The sequence below is a fragment of the Phaethon aethereus genome (assembly GCF_964289735.1).
Source record: "Phaethon aethereus genome assembly, chromosome: 20".
Taxonomy (NCBI): Eukaryota; Metazoa; Chordata; class Aves; order Phaethontiformes; family Phaethontidae; genus Phaethon; species Phaethon aethereus.
This window is the reverse complement of record NC_138596.1, coordinates 275,966-301,365: the sequence shown is the minus strand read 5'-3', so window position 1 is coordinate 301,365 and position 25,400 is coordinate 275,966. Positions and strand designations below refer to the sequence as shown.

The window sequence follows — 25,400 nt, the reverse complement described above, 5'->3', positions numbered from 1 at the left end:
CAAGAGAATGCTGAGGGAAATGGTGTCAAAGACTTTAGTAAAGTCCAGATAAACAACATCCACAGCCTTTCCTTCATCCACTAAGTGGGTCAACATGTCATAGAAGGAGATCAACTTAGTCAAGCAAGACCTGCCTTTCATAAAACCATGCTGACTGGGCCTGATCATCTGGTTGTGCCGTACATGCCATGTGATGGCACTCACGATGATCTGCTCCATAACCTTTCTGGGCACTGAGTTCAGACTGACAGGCCTGTATTTCCCCAGATCCTCATTCTGGCCCTCTGATGTGGTGCCATCTGTCCAGAACTAAAAATCTGATTCCTGGAAAAGTTTCTTATTCTAGTATCTAACAAATAAGATTTCAGTATTTCTTCTCCTTCTTTGATGAAGAGCTTATTACTTAGACAGTACTCTCAAAAGGCATATTAGGATGCCAGCAATATGAAACTGGAAAAATACTGCATTTTAAGACTGTGGAGATATCAATCTGAAGCATCCAGGTACACAGTTGTCTGTTTTGCATAATTTTCAGACCTGATGTTGCTAGTAGAAGCTAGAAATTTTGTTTTCTAAGGGCTTGCAGTCCTTCTTTATTTTTTTAGTAGGTATAGCTGAAAAATCACAAGCACAGCGGAACACTGCCCGCTAGTTCCTGCTGATCCCTGGGTATCTCTGCAATTCATCAAATAATCTAAAGAATATAGAGAAACAATGTAACAGTCTTTGCATTGAGGAGGTGATCAACAAGAACATAGCATTCTTACTCAATGTTGATAATGTGGCACTAATTACAGATTTAGGAGAGCTTTAATTTGAGTATATGATGTATAATATAAAGATGGGGGAAAATAGAAAAGCTTCAGATCATAACCATACTCAGAATTTTATTCTTGCCAGTGGTAGCGCTTTTCTTATGCTCCTTTACCTTTGTAGCTAAACAGCTCAGTGTGAAGTTGCTAATTTCTGTTCCAAATAGCTGTTTGAGGTTGTGATAGCTTAGTGTGAACCTGCCTTGAACCATATGTGTGATCCAGATATGCATGAAACTGCTTAGATTTGGTAATGCTCATGCCTTACCTACCATACTGTCATGGCCAAACTAGGATACCCTTATAGGAAGACTAAAACTCCTCCCCTATAGTGCTTGATTTGCTACTGAGACTCTTCTGTTGGCATGTCTTGGCATGCTTACAAGGCTATAGATATCCTAGATTTAGCTACCGTTGTAAAAAAATAACTGTAACTTCCAAATTCTGTGTCTGTGCAGGTGTGTGTCAGACATGTCTGTTTTGATCAGGCAGGAAAATCTAATCAAAATCTGCCCTGGCCTGAAAGGTAGCAGCATGGCTAATGAATCTAAAATCAGTCACAGAATAAAATGAAAAGAAAATCTTGCTCAGGCCCTAAAACCATCAGGAAGTTTCACCTAAACATTACATCCCACTGCATTAAATTTAGGGCCTTCCACTGTTCTAGGGCTGGAAGATTTGTGTTTGCTATTAAATGGACCAAAGTGAATATGAAGGCTTTGCTGTTCAGATTGGCTTCAGCAGTTACTGCTCTGTCAATAGGAAGTAGACCAGTAAGGCCAGAACCAGCCAAATTAGTTTAAACAGAAACCAGACTTTAATTGTACAACTTGTTTGATCTCTGACTGATACTAATGAGTTTACTTGTTTACTTGTTTCTGAAGGGGCTGTACAAATGTGATGTGCGATTTGGACCACAGATTGAGAGCTATCCAGATGGCTGTCAGGACGTTGGCTTGTGGTTCAGGGATCATCTAATTGAACTATGTACTGAAGTACCTGGTTATTTTTCTCTCTTGGATTATCCAGCACACTACAGATACATTGATGACAATTCTCAAAAGAAGTATATTTCAGTTGAGGAAGACCCATTTCTCCATAGCTATAAACATCTCCCCTTTGATGATAAGGATATTTTCCCTGAAGGAGTCTTTGCATATTCTTGTTACACAGATCATCTTACTCTGACTTGCTCCTTCCTGGAAGAATGTGATGCTTGGTATTTTCAGAACACCCCAAAGCTGCCTGAGGAAGACCCTTGGCCTGTTACAAATGTAACCCCTCTACTGGTTAAAATGCAGATGCATGTTTATAAGCATAGGTAACTGTTGATGATTTGTTTATTATCTATGTATTTTTAGAAATTATTTTCCATGGGTGTTCATTATTTTCAAATTTATGTTGCAGGATAAAAGCTGCACTCCAGATTGTTTTTTATAGCCTTGAGATTAGAAAGTCGCTGGTGAGGATTTATTTTAAGAAAAGAAACAAACAACATACTCATCTCTCAATTCACAAATTAAAATTTGTCATTTCAGTTAAACATGACTTTTGTCCTGGTTACACCTATAAAAATCGTTTTATTACTCATTAAGGTGTCAGAGTTTCTGGAAGTCCAGTTTTGAAAGGGATTAGGAGGCAAGGGCTGTAGAGACCTGTTCTGACCTTCCCTGTTCTGAGAGTGCAGTGTCTTGCATAGAGATAGAAATATGGAGAAGCATAGTGCCAGATTTTCAAAAGCACCAAAAATCTGGACAATGATACCTTTCTATGGTTGTTTTGACTCTTGTTCTCCTTCAAAGCTATGCAAAACATGCTGCAGCAAGTCTACAGCTAGTAGAACTGCCAACTGCATGTCAGTTTTTATGTAGCTCGGTACTCGTACGTGGAGATGTTCTTTGGGCCCACAGATTATTTCCTTATTTGCTTTTTTGATAGGAACACAAGCTACATATACATATTTTATAGTCATAGTTAAAGCAGGTGATAGAAATTAAATCATAAACAGATGTCATGAGTGTGCATGATAAATTGGTTCATAGAAACACATTGTAGTTAGATTTTGTTTTCTTGTTTAAGTAGATGTTTGATGGCTGGATATTTTTAACTCCTTTATAGTTAAAATCTATATGCTGCTGCCAGCACACGTTATACGGTGGTTTGCCTTTCTGCCAATAATGTAAGTAAGGTTACACTATCTGAAATAGTTTTTTAAATGATAGCTGGCCTTATTTTCCCATCTTGCTCACCAACATATTTTATTCTTGCTGTGTTTTTTCTTTAATTGCCATAGTGGTCTAAGAGTACCTAGCTGCTTAAATGTGCCGTACTTTTTTCTCCTTTTCTAGGTGTTGTCAAGTGGAGTTCACTTCAGATGTCAACCTCATTCTCAGTGGAGCCCGCAGTATTTATGGGCCTCCAGGCCCCAGGGAACTTGCCTCAGAGCAGCTAATTCAGAAGGTAGCAAGAGGAGACTATGACGCGGTCTATGTGATTCTGAGGAATGGGTTTGCTCATCCAGACATAGCTGACAAACATGGATACACAGCACTTGCTGCTGCTGCTGTAAGACTTTATAAGCATGACTCTCTACCACATGATGAGAAAATTCCTGGTATAGTAGGCTGGATTAATTTTTTCTCTTATTTCATTACATAGTATGAAAGGAATGTTCAGTAAACAGGAAAAACAGAAGAAGAGTGTGGCATGAGTAGTGTCTGTAATGACTGGTATCATGTCAAACCCCACAGTAAATAAATAACCTAAAAGAAGCCCTTCAGTAAATTAGAGATGATTTCAAATCTCAGGTTTGATTTCAGGTTATGATTATGCAGTGGACTAGATCTATGTTCTTGGATGAGACTGTGCCCTTATTTTTTCTCCTAGTTGAAATCACATTCAGACGAGTTATTTTGTTTTTTGCTGAAAAGTGCTGCTGGCTAGAAACCATTGCATGCACAACTTCAGTTTCTGTAGGACGGTGATAAAATCTTGCCCCCCTGCCTTTTTCTTCATGTTTTTTTCAGTTACCACAATACTTGGCATTCATTGTAAATGGCTAGCAAAATTTAGATAATAATTTAGAACACTGTATTTCTCCTGTAGCCATCTCAGTCATTTTTAGTCTCTTTCTGTGCATGAATCCTCATTGAATTCCTGTGAAATCCAGTAGTTAAAAATTAGCTGAAAAATGCATGGTCTGAACCCTGTAAGAGATGATTCAGTATTGTGTTTCTATTTTGTGGGAAATATAAATTTGAATTACCTAAACAGTGTAGAGTGTCACTACTTTAAAACTGTGTTGTTAATTCTTTCCTTGTCAAAAGCTAGGAGTATGTACATATATGTGCAATTATGGATGTTTCCTCTCTACAGGTTCATTCCCACAATGATGTTGTCAATCTTCTTCTTAATAGTGGAGCTGATGTGAATAAGTGTAGTGATGAAGGGTTATCTGCTCTCTCCATGTGCTTTATTCTCTTTTATCCAGAAGAATCTTTTAAGGGTAATATTGCTGAGAGGACTTCGCACACTTACAAGGTTCGTTTACTTATAATCTGAAATGACAGAATCATAATGTATTGTTCCTCAAGGTGTAAGCTTGCTTTTTAAATTTACAGTGTATACTCCCTAGGAAAAAGTCGGAATTTTTATGCATTTTGCACTCTGAGGATGCAAAATAATCTCTATTCTACTGCTAACTCCTAACTCGAAGAACCAAGCTCCAGTGCAGTTACAAGCTTACTCTGCAATTGAAATAAGGCACTGTGTCAATAGCAGCAATGTGAGGCTCTGTTAGCTGGGTTTTTAACACAATGAAGATGCAGTGGGGCAGTTGATGGGAATTACAAAAGTATAAGTAGAACATTGGATGTAGGTGATTCTCCTGGTACTACGTAATCCTGCTGGCATTATGGAGGTGGCTAATAAAAATCAATTGTATTGTCAGAAGTCTGCTGATCCTTGGAGAGTGCTCAGAAAAGAAGAGTCATATCCCTGGCCCTCCTGCTGCCACAAAGAGAAACACCTGCTCTGGACTTCTTATGCAGGAGCATCATATACATTTTGTAAGAGTGCAAGCCCGGGAATGGGAAAGAAAATAAAAGCAAGGGTGTCAGGAAATCACCAGCCAGGATGAGAAAACAGATAAAAAAGAGTCTGGGCAGGAACTGTGTGGTCTTTGAAATGTTTCAGTGGAGTCTAGAAATGGAAGGATGCTGCTGAGACTTTCACATGAGGCTAGACAGGCAGTGGCCCATGCCTTGAGGAAACATTGGAAATTAAGTACCAAATAATCCTTGGCTGCTCTGAAGTCACTCCAGTTCTAAAAGTATGTTCAAGTGGTGGCTTATTGCTAAAGTTACAAGACTTTTATGGGAAAGGGAGAAGGGGAGTGAGAGATAGCAGCTGCTCAAAATCGCACAGAAAATCAGAGCTATTACCACTCATTTTGGAGGTAATATGAGGTAGTTAGGAATAGAGAGGGGATCTTTCTGTGTTGGTTTGTGTCTGTCCCAGTCTCAGATTCCACAAGGTAAATGTACATTGCTTTCACTTTTCCTCTGAATTGAATATGCATCCAGATTTGGAAACATCAGCCTTGTAGATCCTAGTTCCAGATCCTCATGCAAGCTAATGCAGGTTGAAAATCTGTAAATGTCTTGTTTTATTCCAGCATTTTTTTTTTCTTTTAAGCTAGGTGATACATACTGGAATAAACTTTTAACTCTTCTAAACATGTTTTAGACACAATGGAAAATGAACAAGAAAAAGACTCTGTTATTTTAAGAGATTTAAAAAAATAAACAACTTAGTTACAAATTACTTTTAAATGATTTCCCTAACAGTTCTTAAAAAAATTCCATTGTCATTATATGCTGCACTATGTTACTGTTCTGATGTATTAATATGCTGAGTCATGCATTGGAAGAAGATTTTTTTTTTCTCTCTTGTAACCTCTTTTTTAAATCTTTATGTAGAATGAACAATCAGAATCCTCAGAAACAGTCAATGTGGCTGAAGGCATAATTTCAGAGTAAGTCGCATGCACTACAAAGGGGAGACCAACTCTCTTATGAAAGTTTACCCTTTTGTATAAAGAAGGTAACAGCATTTCACATATTTCACAGAAGTGTGCATCCATTGCAGGGAAAGATTTTTTTTTTTTTTTAACTGGGAAATCTTGTTTTCATGCCAGTAGAAGCCATTCATTGTTTATACACTCTAATGTAACTCATATCAGCAGTGGGCAAAGATTGCAGTTGAAAAGTTTAGTTCAAGCAAACGACACCATGCTTGAACACGACAACATTTCATGTTAGCAGAGTGTGAAAAGCTGCTAAGTATGCAATGGACACTTGCAATTTAGTGTAAAAGTGGGGAAGGAGAGTATTTCTTTTTTTTTTTAAAATGATTTTTTTTTATTTCTTTATTCTTTATTTCTTGAAGTCTTGACTACATATGAACTTGCTAGTTGTTTTCGGCAAGTGTTATAGAATCATAGAATCTTTGGGTTGAAAGGGACCTTTTAAGGTCATCTAGTCCAACCCCCCTGCAGTAAGCAGGGACATCTTCAACTAGAGCAGGTTGCTCAGAGCCCCATCAAACCTGACATGGAATGATAGCAGGGATTCGGCATCTACCATCTCTCTGGGCAACCTGTGCCAGGGTTTCAGCACCCTCATTGTCAAAAATTTCTTCTATATATATCTGGTTTGAATCTACCTTCTTGTAGTTTAAAACCATTACCCCTTGTCCTATCGCAACAGGTCCTGCTAAAAAGTTTGTCCCCACCTTTCTTATAAGCCACCTTTAAGTACTGGAAGGCTGCAATAAGGTGTCCCCAGAGCCTTCTCTTCTCCAGGCTGAACAACCCCAAATCTCAGGCTGTTCTGAGTTCTTCTCAGAAGAGAAGAACTGTTCTTCTCAGTTCTGTGAAGTTCAGTAAAGAACTGTTCACTTCTCAGTTCTCCAGGCTGAACAACCTGTCCTCATAGCAGAGCTGTTCCATCCCTCTGATCATTTCTGTGGCCCTCCTCTGGACCTGCTCCAACAGGTCCATGTCTCTCCTGTGCTGAGGGCTCCAGAGCTGGCTGCACCACTGCAGGTGGGGTCTCACCAGAGCGGGGCAGAGAGGTAGAATCCCCTCCCTCAACCTGCTGGCCACACTGCTTTGGATCCCAGGTGTTCTGGGCTGTGAGTGCACGTTGTGGGCTCATGTACAGCTTTTCATCCACCAGTACCCCCAAGTCCTTCTCTGCAGGGCTGCTCTCAATACCTTCATCCCCCAGCCTGTATTGGTACTGGAGATTGCCCCAACCCAGGTGCAGGACCCTGTACTTGGCCTTGTTGAACCCCATGAGGTTCACACAGGTCCAATGCCCATGTCTGTACAGCAGTGTCAACTGAAATATAGTCCAACTATTTTGCCTTTGTGGATCTTTGAAAGGGACACATTTTGCTTTTTGCTTTGCATACAGAGCAGTCACCAAAGATGACAACATTTTTTGTTGGGTATTATGGTAGTGTATGTCATTTTGATATCTTAAAAATCCCAAACTGAAAATTCCTGGTTGGCCTTCTGACCTTCATCCCTTACATTTTACTTCTGTGGCACATCCTCCCACCTCCCATAATTCTGATTGTCTGAAATATTGTGCATATTGCATGTTGTTCATTAGAATATAAAGATCCATTGAATGTAGGGCTTGTGGGTAAAGCTGAGTTAATAACCATGCCTGAAAAGATACGTCTCTGCTGAGAACACTTTTTGATGGAGTTTCTGTGTGATTTCCAAGTGCTTTTTGCCCTTTTTTTTTGATGGTGTCAGATTTTTTTGGGGGGTGTGTGGACAGTTTGCCTCCCATGCAAATGCAGATTGCACTTGGAATATACCATCCCAGTCTTAGCATAACTCCTGTTCCAGCTCTTGTTTAAGGGAAACACTGTAACTTTGTTTTCTTGGGATGGATGAATGAGGTATGATTGAGGAAAGAACCTTCCAAGGAGTCTTCGATGGCAGGAAGAAGGAGCCTGTTTCTTTCATTAAACAAGTCTAAGACTAAATGTTTGCAAGTCACACACGAGTGACTGGTGGAGATGCAGAGAACCTTGCCTAGCTTTTCCTGTCTGTTCCCATACAAGGGCTTTTCATGACCACAGAGACTGCTTTTGCATGCCACTCCTTTAGTTTAGAGGGCTGAGACACACTGGCAAGTGCTGTTCCCTCTTCAGGACACAATGTTGTTGCCTGGGTGGTGCAGGGCAGTTGTGATGCAGCCCTAAAGACTGCCATGTCTTCCCTCTGCTAAGTGACAGCTTTCATGTCTATTACCTCATTTTAGTCCACTACCTTTTACAGTTTTCTTGGAAGGTGCTAATATGTTATTCTGGTATTTTCCATGTCAATTCTAGATGACAGAAGAGATGGGAAACAATCCAACTGCTGCTTCGTTGAGGTGCAGATCCCAATGCATCCTGGGTCCCACCACACCTTCTGTTCTTTGCTGTTAAAGCTGCAGATGCAGAAGCAGTGAAACTCCTCTTAGAAAGGGGAGCCAGGACTGATGTGCAGCTTCCATCCAAGGTTTTACTGTATTATAATCCATAATGTGGGATTCTAGATGTGAACTGCAGCTTCAGTGCCTGACTGTAAAATATCCTGCATGTCAGAATCAGATTTAGAATGGCCAGAAAGGTGTTTAAAGTGATTATCCTATTCAATTTTTTTTTTTTTTAATGGAAAGAACTCAAAGCTCCTTACTCTCCAAGTATTTTTTTTTCTCATTGTTTCCTGGTTACCAAGCTTGTGAGTAGCTGGGGAATACTTGGGAAGCTGCTCCTCAAGTTGGTAATAGCTGTTGTGATATTTAGTCGGCTTAGTGTCTGGGTCCTTTTGTGTTTCACAGTCCTGAAACTCTAGGCTCTAGGTTTATGGTGACTGATTGTGAGACACAGCATGTGGGAAGAGCAAGCTTGGGTTATTCTTTGAAAAAAATATTTAGTGCTGTTTAAGTGCTGCTTGTGATAAACAGGAGTCTTAATGCTATGTTTGTGTTTTCAGTTAGGGGGGTTAACTCCTCTGCACATAGCTGCCTCAATTCCTGGGGCGGAAGGGGTCCAGATAACACAATACCTCCTGTATACCACCCCAGACCTTAATGCAAGGGCAGAAGATGGAAATGAGATATACGGTCCAGACAAGGTATGTTGCTTTTTGAGCTCATCTTCCTTCAGCTGTTGGAATTCAGCTTGCACAGGACCAGATTACACAGATTATACAGTTTACAGCAGGGAGCTGAGATGCCTGCCTGCTTGATTTCACAGTGAAATCTTTGCATTCCACTGATAGAACCTTTAAAAGAAAAAAGCCCCTTGAGGTCTATAGTGTTGGGTTGCTGTAAACATATCTTTCTGGTTTTGGTGCTCCAGAACATTTTACTATCATGCCTTATTAGAAGTCTCTTGTGTGTAGTCCTGTTGCCTTCGCAGGCATGGCGACCTGGTTCAGGAACGGCACGGCGACCAACCCCAGGCCGCTCGGGCCATCAGCTCGCTGACACCAATGTGGTAGACGGCAAATGGCGTTTATTAGTTTGTGACATGGCTTGTGATATATAGCTTAGGTTTATAACCTCACTTCCGTCTGCTTGCATCATAAATTAAACGCTATTGGCTTTCAGGAGAGGGGCCCTAACTTTCCGTACAGCGCGATATCTTCCGGCCGCCAGACCCTAGCTATCTACATTTCCCCCCTCCCTATGCGTAATTAAATTAATTAAATTAATTTATTGATTTATAATAATAAATAAATTATTATTAATTATATTAATTAATATTAACAGTAATTAAATTACTATTTAATTAATAAATTAAATTGGTTAAAATATAGCAATCTTAAAGAATATATATCTCGTAACCTTGGATAGGAAACATACTAAATGCATCCTACTCTTAGTCAGTGCGTTATAATAATGTTAAAAAATATATACATACTACGAACTTGAATAGAAAACACAAGGCACATCAAGAGGTGACTGGGGGGCACCTGGGAGCAACGGGGTGTAACTGGGGATAGTTAAAGGAAATTTTGAACAGGAACATTTTTAAAGCAGCTGTTGGCGTTCTATCAACATGATGTTGACCTTCTCTAGTCGGCTCTTAACAAACGATGCGAGTCTGTTCAATATACAGGGTCCAAAGATCAATGCTATCATGATAATTACGATCGGCCCTGTCAAGGTAGATATCAGAGTGGTCAGCCATGGTGAATGGTTAAACCACGATGTAAGCCAATCTTGTTGTGCCTCTCGTTCCCTTTTTCGTTTCTCTAATCCCTCTCGTAATTTGGTCATAGTGTCCCTCACTATTCCGGTGTGGTCCGCATATACACAACATTCTTCCCTTAGTGCAGCGCACACTCCCCCTTGTTGCAAGAACATCAAGTCTAACCCTCTTCGATTTTGCAACTCTACCTCAGATAGTGATCTAATTGATTGTTCCAATGCACTTATTGATTGTTCGATTCTAGCCAGGTCCTCATCTACTGCCACCCTCAGGGCGCTAAGTTCTTTGTTCTGTTGCACCAAGGATGCTACTCCTGTACCTATTCCCGCACCTCCTACGATCATTAGAGTAGCTATTGTTAGTGCTGTAAGGGGTTCTCGTTTTGACAGGTGATGTTCCGGGGTAATCTGTGAGTCATAGACAAAGTCTTCGGTATGGTAAAAGATTTTGGGGACTATAGTTACCTGGACACAATATTCTGAGGATTTATCAAATTTTTCCAACGATAGACAAGGTGTAACTCCCATAGTGGAACAAACCCACTTGGTATTGCTGGCCGGTATTAGCCATTTTGCAGGGGTTTTATCTTGTGTCTTGCTAGCACATAGTTGTTTTTTGTGCTTTGGGACTTTACCTACGCACACTTCCCACCACCTGCGCTAATGTAATTCCTTGCTTTTCTGTGTCCCATATACACTGGGCCGGATTTGAGCCATTTACTCGTCTGGGTATGTCACTTACTCCTACAGCCTCATAAAAGGGTGGTCTTATTCCGTAGCACAGCCAACAATGCTCCGTAAGATTTGGGTTAGTTTTGTTCAGTAGTTGATAGCTAGCTTGCATCATTTTCCAGAGAGAATTTTGATTGGGAGTTTCGGTGGTGTGTGTTGCTCTGGGTGCGGTAACTTTGGTACTAGCTACATATATATATTATGTGGTGATGGTGTGATTTTCGGGATAAGAACCGGGTTAGGCCCGATTGCTTGGTTGGGGCCTACTGGCAGTGGATCATTCGGGATAATCTCCTTTTTTATGAGGATTAAACCACCTTTGTCTGTCCCTGGTTCTGTGTACCTTATCCCCCACATTTTCCCAAGTAACCAACTGTCTTCTTGGGGCTCAGTAACATTTAAGAAGAGATACTGACAATTTCCGCGTCCTCGCCATGCTTGTGGTGGAATGCACTTATATGGACCCCACTGGACTTTTAGGTATTTGTCTCTACCACTACCCGGTATCCAAGCAGGGGCTATGGTCTCACATCCCCAGTAGCTACAGTAATATTGGTTAGGGTAGTTGCAATAACTCTTCCCCGGGTTCGAGCTGGGACACATATAAAATCCTAGGTATCTCCAGCATCGGTCTCTCGGGACAAGCTGACACAGAGAGGCATTAAAACTTGGCGCATCTGATGTAATTTGGGTTGCGATAACTTGCTGATCATCGAATCGAAGGAGGGACCATTTAAATGGCCGATGGGGATGGTGTTCTGATACTGCTTGCCCTATAGTGACGAGCCCTAAAATCAAGATCACACAAAGACATCGTAGCCTCCCCCTTTGGAGGTTAGGTCGCCGCTGTTTGGATTCCACCAGTGTGGAGCTCCCAGGTGCGGACAGGATGCTTGTCGGCTTGTCGTCCTCTCTCGCCACCGGGGTGTACGGGTTACAAGGACGTCCGATAATCCGATCCTGTGGACAAAAACTCACAGTTTTCATTAGCTTTATTCTGAAGGTCCGGTTTAATAGACTTAAGCGGACACCACTTAACTTTCCCATCTTTTTTAACTGCGGCATACCCTCGCCCTGTAAGGACTAGCCTCCACCCTTGTTCCCATTCTCCCAGCTCATTTTTGATTATAACTAATGGGCTTTCTTCTAGCGCTTGAGCGGCCCAATGTTTTTGGGTGGGGCTATTCACCTCTCCTCCCCTGGGGAATTGATTTAGTGCTAAAAGAGCGGTCGCTAGCAGGCGTGCTTGGTCTCCCGGGGGAACGGCGTTGGCAAAACCTTCTGTTTTTGCCAACACCTCTAATTTAGATTTCAGAGTTTGATTTGCTCGTTCGACTATAGCTTGACCTGTGCTGTTATGTGGAATACCGTGTGTTAAGGTGATACCCCATTTCAAAGCAAATGCCTGGACTGATTTGGAGGCGAAGTTCGGGCCGTTGTCTGTTTTGATCTGATTAGGGATGCCAAGCCACGCCATGACTGTCAACCAATGTTGGATGGTCGCTTTGGAGTCGGTTTTGAGGTGTTGTGTGGCTACGATCATTCCGCTATATGTATCTACGGTTACTGCTAGCCACGCTCGAGATTTCAGCAACTGACAGAGCGTAAAATCCGTCTGCCACACTTCGGAGGCCTTAAGGCCTCTGGGGTTGACTCCACTGGACCACAGTGGTGCTTTCTGGCAATGGGGACACGTGGCTACTATGTGTTTCGCATCAGTGACTGAGATCCCGCATTTCTTTGCTAGCACTTTAGCTCCGATGTGGAGAGACTCGTGTAGCTGGCGGGCTTCTCTTAGCGTCCACACCCCTTTTGCAGCAGCGTCTGCTTTGTCGTTGCCGGTTTGGAAAAACCCTTTGATTGGGTCATGGCTGTTGACGTGGATGACCGATATGGTGCCCTTTCTGGAAAAAAGTGCTTCTTCCAGCATGATAGCTGTTGTGGATGTTGACACGCCGGGTCCTGACATGGCTACGCAAAGCTTAGCCACGAACATCGAATCGGTCACTATGTTGAGGTATTCCATTGGGAACAGTCCACACGCTAGTACTACAGCCATCACTTCTAGCTGCTGGACTGAAAGCGCACAATCGGTCGTTTTAATGCAGTGCCATTCTCCTCCTGATTGCCATACTGCCGCTGTGGTTGAGGTCGCTGAGGATGCGTCTGTGAAGACCGTTGGTCCCTGTTGGGGCCGATCCATGATCTTCCTTGGGAGGTCGATGTTGACAATTGCCAGCATTTGAGCCCAAGGGGGTTTTGTAGCATACCGGACTTCTCCGCCAAATCCGACGAGAGCTATAGCTAGATACTCTGACATCGCCACTGATAGCGTTGGGAGCTGTTTGCGGAAGGGTAGGTATATCCTGGCGGGTTCGATGCCTAGGTATCTTAGGGCGAGTTTTCTGCCTTTCATAATGAGGCTACCGAGGCACTCGACGCCCGGAGAGAATGCACGTGACGGTTTTCCCAGGACTATCCATTGTATTGGTTGAGCTTTTTCAGGATGTCCCTGGGCTAGTGCCCCTACTCCCCCTCCCTCCGTGAAATGTACATACAGATCGAGTGGTACATCTGGGTCCCACCTGGTGAGCGCGCTTGACGATACCTGTTGCTCGATAAAGTCAAGAGAGTCTATTGCTTCCATCGTCAGAGTTTTTTGTTCCCATGGGTTCTTTCCCTTCAGAAGGTCATACAGGGGGGCCATGATCTTGGGAGGGATCAGGACAATGTTGCGGAGCCATTGTAAGGACCCCACTAACTGCTGCATATCATGGAGCGTTTTGATGTTCCGACGGATCTTTATTTGGGGTGGGGTTATGTAGGAACTTGTGATCTCCACTCCCAAAAAGCTCACACATGGTCTTCTTTTAACTTTCGCGCTCGCGATCTCGAACCCATTTGTTTTTAAGGTTTCCGAAACTGTTGATACTAGCTGGTCCACCTGACTTCCTGACGGTGCGGCGATCAAGATATCGTCCATATATTGGATGATAGTCGCGGTCGGGTCACTACGCCGAATCGGTGTCAACGCCTGATCCACTGTAATTTGGCAGATGGTAGGCGAGTTGATCATTCCCTGAGGCAGCACTTTCCACTGGAAGCGTAGGTTGGGGCGGTGGCTGTTTGGGAACACGACAGAAAAAGCAAACCGCTCTTTGTCTTCTTCATGTAGGGGTATCGAAAAGAAACAGTCTTTAATATCAAGGACAGCACAAGGTTGTCCTTTTGGTATCATAGAGTTCATGGGTAACAGCGTTTGGACGGGGCCCATTGGTTGGATTCTTTTATTTACTTCACGCAGGTCATGGAGGAGGCGAAACCCCTCGCCCGTTCGTTTGGGTATTACAAAAACTGGGGTGTTCCATGGGCTAGTAGAAGGCTCTATATGACCTTGTTGTAGTTCGCGGTTGACTAGCTCAAGAAGAGCGTCCATTCGAGGCTTTGACAGGGGCCACTGCTCGACCCACACTGGGTTGGACGATTTCCACGTCAGTCTAATTGGTGGGAGTGGGTATGTGGCAGTGGCCCTTATGGTAAATTTGTCACCCTGGCTTTTAATAGGGTTAGGGCGTCCCTTCCCAACAGGGGTGGGACTCCTGACATGACATATGGGAAGAGGGCAATGGTTTTCTCCGGCCCTTTTTCAGTGTGGAGCATAATTGCTACTAATTGAACACCCTTTCGAGCTCGGGTTAATCCCCCGACTCCGCCCACCATGGGGGCGTCTTCCAATTTCCAATGTGGGGGCCAGTTCGTCTCAGGGATAACTGTAACATCTGCTCCAGTATCGATTAAAAAGGGGACACTAATGGTGGTGTCATTTAAGGTATTATAGAGGGAACAGGTCCCCCACACCACTGGCGGGTTATCACACTTTACTGCCAGGGCCACCCTGGGGTCTCGCCCCCAGAGGGTAGTCCTTGCTGTCCCTGAGGTAGGGACAGGTTTGACTGGATTGTCGGTTGAACCATAAAGTTGGTCGCTTCTCGAGGGGGTAGCGGGTTCAGGAGTGCTTCGCCCCACTTGGGGTTGGCGTAGTTGGGCCACCTGGTGTCCCAAGTGGGAGAGGGCTGTGCGCGGCCCAGGCGTCCTCTCCCCTTCCCGTTTCCCTGAGTTTTAGATCTACATTCTTTAGCAAAATGTCCTTTCTTTCCGCAGGCCCAACACGGTCCTCTGGGTCGGTTCTGGCACGGTGGAAGCGCTGTTGGTGCAACCCCCGACCGAGGGCAGTTTGCTACAACGTGGCCCGCCTGGCCACATTTAAAACATGCCATCACATTAGCTATTGCGGTACGAACAGCCACCTGGATCGGGGCTAGATGCTCTTCCTTCGTGACATGCTTAATCATGTCCGCGATGCTTGACCCCACTGGCAGTGACCGTAGGATTTCCTTGGTTGTTGAATTGCACTGCTGACGTAAGCAATCTGCAACAACCGGGCCCTTCGCATCCGCGGGCAGGGTCGAGGAGTCGACCGCTGCCTGGAGGCGATCCACGAATTGTGTAAAGCTCTCATTTTAATTTTGTTTTATTGTGGACCATGGCGATGGCTTGACAATAACTCTAGAGGCTGTGCGAATAGCTTCTCTGGCTGCACGAGTAGTTGTCATTATTTCGTGAGCCCGGAGGCCCTGGGCCTGCGCCTGGGGGGTAATCATTGTTGGGTCTGTACCCATCAGCCGCTGCAGGCTGGAGCCATGTAGCGGGTGATCCGCCCCGGTTATTCGGGCTAGTTGTTTCGCACAGTTGTCCTCCCATTCTTGTTTAAAAACAATCATCCCTGCCCCGTTGAAGATCATTCTACAAGTTTGTTTTATATCGATCGGGAGCATATCGTCTCCCCCAAAGACACCATCTATGAGGGTAGAGACCATGGCAGAATTAAGCCCTTTATCCGCAATTGCCTTAACAATCGCTTGTATATCTTTAGGGTTTATTGGTGAGTGGACCCTTTGTCCCCCATCTGTCACCCGGACCGGGAATGCTAGCGCAGCCGATGGGGCCCAGTCGGCGCACGCAATCTTTATTTTCCTCCAGTCCGTGAGAGGGATTTCTCCCCTTCGCGGTTCCTCTTTAATTTGGATGGGAATATTTTGGCTCTTGACTTTATTTATCTCTGTTTCCTCCTTCTCTGAGTTTGAATCGGTTGTGAGCCACTCGTCCCACCTAGTCCCTGATCCAGAGTCGGAACTCGACTGACTGGTTACTTCCGGTTTGCAGTACCTTTTTGTTGGGCTCCGGCCCCGCCCGCTTCCCTTGCGGGCGGGCCGTTCCCGCCCTCCTGGCTCGTCCCGCCCGCTTCCCTTGCGGGCGGGCCGTTCCCGCCCTCTCGATTCGTCCCGCCCTCTGCTCGGCGGGGTGTTTGTCTTATCAGCGCATTTTTTCGGATGGCCGCTCTGATTGGCTTTCCGCCCTTCGCTCGCGCTCTCCTCCCCTTCCCGGTCACTCTCATCACCTCTCTTCTTCACGTTCTCGTCCCCTTCACGTTTGTGTGCGCTTGTTAACGCTAACGCTTCTTCCCTGTTCCCACTAAGGGCATCCTCGCCCCGCCCTTTGCCTTCTTGCTCGGCGCCATCTTGGGGCACGTAGGGCGGTGGTGTAGCCCAGACTTCCTCAGACTCTGATTTCTCGGCGGCGCCCCTGGCCTCCTCGGCTAGCTTACCCCAGAAGAATTTAGCTCGTTTCTGTCCGTCCGTAAGCGGATCGGGGTTCGGGAATTGAGGGGACGTGTCGCCCTTTTGCAGATCTTTAGGCTCACTAGAATCGTCATCGTCTGGGGGGTGCAAAGTCTGTGTGGCTGCCCCGACTCCCAATTTCGGGGTGACCAACAAACAGTTCTTTGCCGCCCTCCAGGTGTCCTGTTCTTGTATAGCCTTCTGCAGGGCCTGTACGACTTTCCCCCACGACTTAAGGTTTTTCCCACGACCCGAGGACATCGTCTCTTCGGCTAACGCTTTAGTGCATTTATCCCACACTTCAGGGTGGAGAATATCCACCGGCTGGGCAATGACCCCAATTTGCAAAAGTCTCGCAACTGCGAGAGTAAAATCTTTGGGTTCACAATCAATACCCCACTGCTTATGTAATTGTGATACGACCTTCACAAGGGCTTCCATCCTCCTTGTTGGTCCGGGAGCGTCCTCCCCGCCGGGCTGGTCCTGCCGCTCCGGCTGCCGTTCACCCGTCCAGGCGACGATTCCCGGGTTTCGGCACCACTTGTTGCTTTCGCAGGCGTGGCGACCTGGTTCAGGAACGGCACGGCGACCAACCCCAGGCCGCTCGGGCCATCAGCTCGCTGACACCAATGTGGTAGACGGCAAATGGCGTTTATTAGTTTGTGACATGGCATTATATAGCTTAGGTTTATAACCTCACTTCCGTCTGCTTGCATCATAAATTAAACGCTATTGGCTTTCAGGAGAGGGGCCCTAACTTTCCGTACAGCGCGATATCTTCCGGCCGCCAGACCCTAGCTATCTACATAGTCCAGTACAAATGACTGAAGATATGATGGCAGAAACAGATATGTCTGTGATGGGACTTGCTTGTTTCAATTCCGTGGAGCTGGCCTAATACTTCTTTTCTTTCCTTATTTCTCTTTTCCTTGAACCCAGGCTGTCTCTGCTAGTTTCCTGCTGTGCCTCCAGGTTGCAGGAGGTCAGCCTAGCAGTAGACTTTTGTGGTAGTCTACCAATTTTTAGCTGGAGTTGCCATTTTTGATGATACTGCTGAGGGAGCTATACCAGCAATGTGTGCTTTTTCTGGCATTTGTTACCTGAGAAATTACTTTAAGTTGTAGTAGCAAAATAATGTAGTCACAGAACAGTTGAAAGATTGGAAAGGACCTCTTAAGATTTTGTAGTATGATACCCTTGCTCAAAGCAGGATCAATTACAGCAGGTTGCTCAGGATCAAGTCCAATTGGAAGGGTGGAGACTCCACAACTTCTCTGGGCAACCTGTTCTAGTGGCAATGCTTGTCCTAATGCACCCCAGGATGTTGTTGACCTTCTTTGCTGCAAGGGTGCATTGCTGGCTCACGTTCAAGACCTCCAGGTCCTGTTCTAGAAGTTTTTTTCCATCTGGTCAGGCCCCAGCATGTACTGGTGCCTGAAGTTATTCCTCCCTAGGTGGCAGGGGAGGAATACAACAATTTCCTTTTGTTGAATTTAATAAGATTCCTCTCTGCACAATTGTCCAGCCTGTCCAGGTCCCTCTGAAAAGCAGTACAACTGTTGTGGTGCATTAAAACACTCTTCCCAGTTTTGTATCATCTGTGTACTTGCTGAGGGTGCACTCTGTTCCAGCATTGAGGTCACTGATGAAGACCTTAAATAGTATCTGCCCCTGGGGTATAGCACAGCTGGACTTTGCACTGCTGATCACAACCCATGATCCACTCTCACTGTACAATTGTCTAGTCCATACTTCTTCAGCTTGTCTATGAGGACGTTATGGGAGACAGTGTTGAAAGCCTTGCTAAAGTCAAGGTAAACAACATTTACTGCTTTCCCATCTTTCACCAAGCTGGTCATCTTATTGTAGGTGGCTATCATGTTTGTCAGGCATGATTTCTCCTTTGCAAATACATGCTGACTACTTCCAGTCACCTTCTTACCTGTAGTATGTCTGGAGATGGCTTCTCAGAAGACTTTTCCATCAGTTTCCCATAGGCTGAGGAGAGCTTGTAGTTCCCTGGCTCTTCCTTCCATTTTTCTAGAAATGCAAAGAAATTCCTGAGAAACCTCCCTTTCTCACCATGACCATTTAGAGGTAACCAAAGTGGCCTTGCAATGACATTGGCCAGCTCCCTGGCATACCATCAGGTCCCAGTCACTTAAAAAAGGACTTGGCTTATATAACTAGAATGATAAAATGTATCTTGTCATGACAAGGACTAAGGTGAATGTTTGCAGGACAGGGAGATTTAGATGGCTTTGTCAGTTTGTATTTCAGTACTTTTTCCTTTAGTAAACAAGAGAACTTAATACCTATTTATCAACAGTACTTAGCGACAGAATGCCCAGACTCGGTGTTTTTATATTGATCTGGCCACCCTATATTCATAGACCTTAAATGAATGACATGTGAATGAGCTTGATTCAAGGCAAGTCCTTTGTGCCTGAAAGCTTGCTTCTTCCCTCTCTCTACGCTGTATCGTTTGGCCCAGTAAAAGTTATTAACATCTATCTCTCAAACTTGCCTTCCCTAGACTTCTCCAGTGGTTTTATTAAACCTCATAGTGTGCAGTGCAAAAGCAGTCTAGCAGATGAGACCTGAATGTAGAGAAGGAAGTAGAAAAAGCGTGGCTGTTGTTTTTGTGGGGCTGAAGAAGTCTTGTCCATGATTGAGATCCAAACCAATGGGTGACCAGGCAGGTTTCTTTTCTGTTAACTTGTCTTCAAGCTGTTGTGCAAATGTGCACATTGTTTCACTTACATTCTCCAGCCTCAAGCCAGAGAAGCCAGCTTGACAGGTGGTGTCACTTTGCAACTGAAAGATGAAGCAGGACCACCACAAGAGTACTTTTCCTCCTATAGTGGTCCTGTCCCTGAAGAAGGTGGAAGGAGTGCATTGCACATTGCATGCGAAAGAGAGGATAACAGTGAGGTAAGATCTAAGCATCTAAGCATCTAAGGCTCTGCTCATAGGGAGTAGTTCTAAGCTAATCTCAAATGACATAACTTGGCAGTGAAGACATTTCATCCCTCTGTAAGGAGCTGATTGAATAACATGAATAAACTAATTTTCTACTGAATTATTATCATTGTACTGATTAAAAATCTATTAGCAGTTGAGGAAAAAACATTTCTTAAATCTTTGGAGTTCTGTTTGACTAGAGAAACTCCTTTAATTGAGTTTAATCCTTTTATCCTTTAATCCTTTTCCATTGTTTAATTTGTCATTAACTTAATCATCCACAAGGCCAATTTGAAGTTGGACAGTCTTACTTTTGGCATGTACTAACCTCTGTGCATATGATTTTATATTTTAGTAACATTCTTCTAGCAGACTTGGGATGCATACAGTTGGAGAAAGGTATTTGAGAGGAGACCTACTTCTTCAGAAGCAAAGCTACACATTCATTCTGGTGGCAGGACTAATGAGATTTGATAATCTGGTTGTGAATAGGTTTCATGTATAGCACCACTTATGCTTGGGGTTCTCAGTCATTAGAAAGTGGATGTATATTTTTACTGTAACATCATAGTTTAGGTGAAAGGTTTGAATGTGTTTTATGCTGCTCATTTTATTTATTTTACTATTATTATTACATTTAGTATTAATAAGTTAACTTTATTATGATCTAATTCTACCTTTTCCCACTGCACTTGCCTACAAAGCATGCCAGAGATGTTATCCGCCTCCTTTTAATGCATCAGGCAAATCCAAACACATTGTGGAGTGGCCATTCACCACTTTCCTTAGCAATTGCCAGTGGGAATGACTTGGTGAGCATCTTTAAGTTCCTTCATTTTTTTGTGGTGTACTTACCCATTCATGTCTGCCTTTTCTGATGACAGCCAAACTACATAATAAGTGGTGCTTGCAATCATACATTTTCAGTGAAAATAATAAAGTTTTTACTTTTCTTTCAAACCTATGGATGTTTCATGAGCCCAACTAGAGAAGTCCTAAAGGACTATAGTATGAGGTAGCCAGAAATATTTGGGTAGGACTCAGAAGGGACTAGCATTTGGACAACTGTGTTCATTTTATGAATCACAAGAAGATTCAGTTCTCTTATAGGTTGCGTCCCTGCCCAGAGCAACTGAACCAAACACCAAAACACTTGCTTCTGGTGTTTAAAGTGTTCTTACCTTAGATGGTAAGAAGTATGCTGCTCTATGAAAAGATTAATGATCAGTGTTAGAAAGGATTTGGTGGTAATGAGGCTTGGCACTCCATAGATGAGGCTTACAGTTCACACAAGTAGAATTCATTGTGTGAAGTCAGCACCTGACTTCCCAAGCCGGGAATGGACTCCCTTCTGCCCACACTGGGCACATAAGAGCAGGTCTGCGGCAGCCAGCATGGTGCAAGAGAAGATATGCAGCCAAAGCAGGTGATGAAGCAGATGTGTTTGCAGTGCTCTATTTCTCTTCGAATAGAGCTTGGTGTGCCCAGGCTCCTGGCTCGTCTTCTTTGTGGAGTGCAAGGCAGGTGAAGGATGGAGTGAGAGTGGCACCCTGGCTCCCCACAGAGCTCAGCAGTTGTGCAGCCAGCACACAAGGCCATGGCAAGGACACCTGTAAGGGGGCAAGCATGACTGTCTGTACCCTAGCGGTTCAGATAAGCTGAAAGGGGCAGGGTTGGAGTGTGATTTCTGCTTTCCTGTTTACTTTTCTCTGGTACAAAAGCACACAAATAATCGAGAGAAGCATTCTCTTGGAAACACAACCATGAACAAAGCTAGGGGGAAACCTGTTTCAGTATTTTTGATGAAATCGACATTCTACCTTTTGTTCTGTCACTACAAAATTTATACTTAACATAGGATAAATAGTAGAACATAATAGAAAATACCTGTTGTGTGTTGTTATTTTTTAACTACATTCCTTTCACTGGAAGGGTATCAAATATCTATAAAAATAAAACTGGATGCAATATAATATGGAGCTAAACTGTGGACTATGGAAGGGGTTATGATAGAGGTGGTTGCAACTGCATACAACAGAAAATAGATTCTGTATCAAGTGTTTAAACCTGAACCTTTTTCCTTACACTGTCTTCATCATTTTTAAAACAGTTTTGGTATTTTTCTGGGCAAAAGTGTTTTCCTGGAACACAAAAATTTAAATTTCATGATTTTGAATGAAATAGAGAGTCCTATATCCAACAACTTTGACTGCTTCTCCCACCTTATCAGAGGCTAATGTCTGATGAAGTAATGACCTAATAGGGTGTAAGTGATCAACCTAATTAATCCTTATCTTTGTGGTGAAGCATTTAAAAAAAAATACACTTTAGGTGTATATTCAGGTGATTTTTAAAGCTATCCTCTCATGTCTTTGATACTGTTGTTTGATAAAGTATTCCATGATGACATTGTGATTCACACTAAAAGAAGTGAAAACTGCTGTCCGGTGGACTAAATTTTTGTGTACTACTGAAGCTATGACAAATACTAGCAGATACTTCAAGTGTGCTGCGGTAAATACTGTAAAGCTTTACGATCTTGACTGATCTGGCTAGGGTCTCACTTTCCTGCTATAGAACTGTCAATAATGTCTTCTTCAGCCACTAATTTGTCACATTTGCATATGCACATTTGCAGGCAGTAGTTGAACTCCTCAAACATGGGGCTGATCCAAATCTGCTATTAAGTGGAGCAGTAAGAAGTGCCCTCTGTGCAGCTGTCAGTATGGCATATGAACAGCAGAGAACGACAACCCAGCGTATTGCTTTGGTGAGATAACATCTGGGTGTTTGTTGTTTTTTGTAAATTTCAGAAAAACAGTGATTTTTGTCAGGTGCATTGAGTGCCCTTTCTCTTCAATGGGTAAGCTGATTTTTTTTTCCCCCCAAAACAATTAATTTGTGTCTATTCCTAATGCTGTTTGTTTCTGTCCTGAGAAACAGGGGTTTTGCATGGAAATTCATTTTCATGTTTGAGTAAAGAGGATGATAACCTCCTTGTGTAGAAGAGGAAAAACTACATTAAAGTCAAGTGGGATGGTTGTAGTGCCCACAACCCTGTCAAAACTGACTGTTAGCTTGTTTATGAACACAACCAGCATTCACATGAAGAGACGTGCATTGTGTTTGGTTGTTATTGTAAAGTGGTCAATACCACTTGTGAGGAGCACACTTTCTCATCTATGATGAGGTCAATGGCAGTGTTTGGCCTTGTGAAAATTGGAGTTTTTCTCCTCATCCCAGGGAGCACAGAGCTGATCTCATTCAGAATGGAGGTGAGGAAGGCTGCAGCTTTGGGGTCTGGAATTACAGGCAATTTCCCCAGATGGGTTCTGTTCTCCCCCCTCCCTACTAGTTGTCCCTGCTTCATTTGTTGCTGCAGGTTTGTGAGATATCCAGAAAGAAATAGCAAATGCCTGCAAGAAGATTTTACTTGCAAAACACATTTAGATTTGACAATTCATCATCAGCTCTAAAAGAGGGGAAGAAAAACATAGTTTGGTGTACAAAATAGTCTCACAAATAGCATCAGGTTAAGCTCTGATGCTTCATCCTGTCTCTTTAGATGTGGTGTGAACGCAGTTTTTTGGGAAGGTTTTCTTTTTGCTTGGATGTGTAATGATTTGCTTTCTTCAGGTTGATAAGCTGCTTGAAGCTGGCGCAGATATCCTTGCACCAGTTACTCTGAGGGAAGGACAGAGAAAAGCTGTGGGAACAGCTGTTGACTATGCCTATTATAAACATTATCAGGTATGACCTCGGTTCCCATATCTTACAGTACTGTTCACTTGCATCCATTCAAATACGTGGCCTGTGTGTCCTTATGAATTGGCTACAGCCTTCTTCAGAAACTTTCATGGAGATTTGCTTTTTCCCTTCATTTGTTGTGAGACTCAGTTCAGCACTAAATGAAATGTTGATCACTTAAAATCTGAATACCTTTAATAGTTTTGCCTGTGAAGGCAATCCTTGCTGTCACATATTATAGTAAGATTCCATTAATAATCAGATTGGAAAGACTTAATTGTAATCTTAAACCCAGGCATTAAAACCGAAAGTAATATGTGTTTCTGTGAGGCTACAATCAAATCAGGAAAAGTTATTATGGGTAATTTTAGATGTGTTGTAAGATATCATAGGACATTATTGATCAAACTTTAAAATAATATATTTAGTAAAAAAACCCAAACCCACACATTAAAATATATATTAGGCATTATATGTTATATATTATATATAAAATAACTACATATTTAATAAATAAAGAAATGGATTTACTAAAGTTGTCCTTAATAATTTATTAATCCCTTATAAAAGGAAAAATTTTGGTACTTCCAGAAGTTCTGGGAGAGGAGCTCTGCCAGATGAGGGCAGCTTCCAAGTGCAGGGTCCCGCAGCTGGGTCGGGACAATCTCTGTTATCAGTACAGGCTGGGGGATGAAGGGATTGAGAACAGCCCTGCTGAGAAGGACTTGGGGGTACTGGTGGGTGAAAAGCCAGACATGAGCCGGCAATGTGCGCTCCCAGTCCAGAAGGCCAACCGTGTCCTGGGCTGCACCCAAAGCTGCGTGGCCAGGAGGTTGAGGGAGGGGATTCTGCCCCTCTCTGCTCTGGGGAGACCCCCCTGCAGTGCTGCGTCCAGCTCTGGAGCCCTCAGCACAGAAGAGACATGGATCTGTTGGAGCGGGGCCAGAGGGTCACAAAAAATGATCAGGGGGCTGGAACAGCTCTGCTGTGAGGACAGGCTGAGAGAGTTGGGGTTGTTCAGCCTGGAGAAGAGAAAGCTCTGGGGATACCTTATTGCAGCCTTCCAGTGCTTAAAAGGGGGCTTTTAAGAAAGGTGGGGACAAACTTTTTAGCAGGGCCTGTTGCGATAGGACAAGGGGTAATGGTTTTAAACTACAAGAAGGTAGATTCAAACCAGATATATATAGAAGAAATTTTTGACAATGAGGGTGGTGAAACCCTGGCACAGGTTGCCCAAAGAGGTGGTAGATGCCCCATTCCTGGAAACATTCCAGGTCAGGTTGGACGGGGCTCTGAGCACCCTGCTCTAGTTGAAGATGTCCCTGCTCACTGCAGGGGTGTTGGACTAGATGACCTTTGAAGGTCCCTTCCAACCCAAACTATTCTATGATTACTCCTTGGAGAAACATTTGAAAATTGTTTTACTTAACTTGTTGAGCACTCACCAAATTCATAGTTGGAAGAACTAGAACGTCTAACCTGGACATGTCCTATGCTCCGTATCACAGACTGAGCTCCAAGCCAGGGTCCAGCAGGGACGATGCTGTGCTTTTGGAATGGGCTGGCTTTAACTCTGAACACTTGTGTGTTAGTGTTCACATATATTAGTGGATTAACTCATGGTTATGTTGCAGGATAGGAGAATTGCTCACACACCATACCACATACTGTCAGCATCTGAACAGAAAGTTTCTCAAACACTCCGATCGCTCCTGGAACATATTACAGTGAAGCTCCGTGAACATGTCATCCTGAAAGAGAAAAAGTGGGATCAAGAAAAGCTGAGAAGATCCAAGAAATGTTAGTTCAAGCCTAAGAGTAGTTCAAGATTAAGGGTAGCATCACCTGGTGTGAAGGGGAGTTTATTGTTATAATTCCATTGTTCCTGTCTAAAAAGGTAACTTCTAATAAAAACTGCTCCTACATATTTGGTAAGGAGATGTAGGGGTTCTACAAACATTAAAAAGAATGAACAAGGCATTGTGAAGAAGATATGAATATGCGTTTAGTGCCTGTCAGCTGCTTCCTGGTAAATCCCTTCACAAGGAGAACCTTGGAATTGCTTTGCATTTAGTACAGGGAACATTCCTGATGGCAACTTACTCTCAGGTCCTTTCATAAAAACTCTCTCTCTTTCATAAAGACTCTCTCATAAAGACTCTCACTGTGCCAATGATCTTCTG

The 25,400-nt window shown here is 43.5% G+C and overlaps 1 protein-coding gene across 1 annotated transcript in view; it reads left to right on the top strand.

Moving 5' to 3' along the window:
- Nucleotides 1-25,022, top strand: part of ANKMY1 (ankyrin repeat and MYND domain containing 1) — a gene marked incomplete at both ends in the record, with an annotated part of 30,210 nt that extends 5,188 nt beyond the window's left edge. The window contains 11 exon segments of the mRNA XM_082009117.1: nt 1,697-2,133; nt 3,161-3,377; nt 4,188-4,352; nt 8,233-8,265; nt 8,269-8,397; nt 8,875-9,015; nt 19,279-19,440; nt 20,175-20,282; nt 22,109-22,240; nt 23,107-23,220; nt 24,852-25,022. Coding sequence (XP_081865243.1) covers nt 1,697-2,133; nt 3,161-3,377; nt 4,188-4,352; nt 8,233-8,265; nt 8,269-8,397; nt 8,875-9,015; nt 19,279-19,440; nt 20,175-20,282; nt 22,109-22,240; nt 23,107-23,220; nt 24,852-25,022 — 1,809 coding nt within the window.
- Between the last annotated feature and the right edge of the window lie 378 nt (nt 25,023-25,400).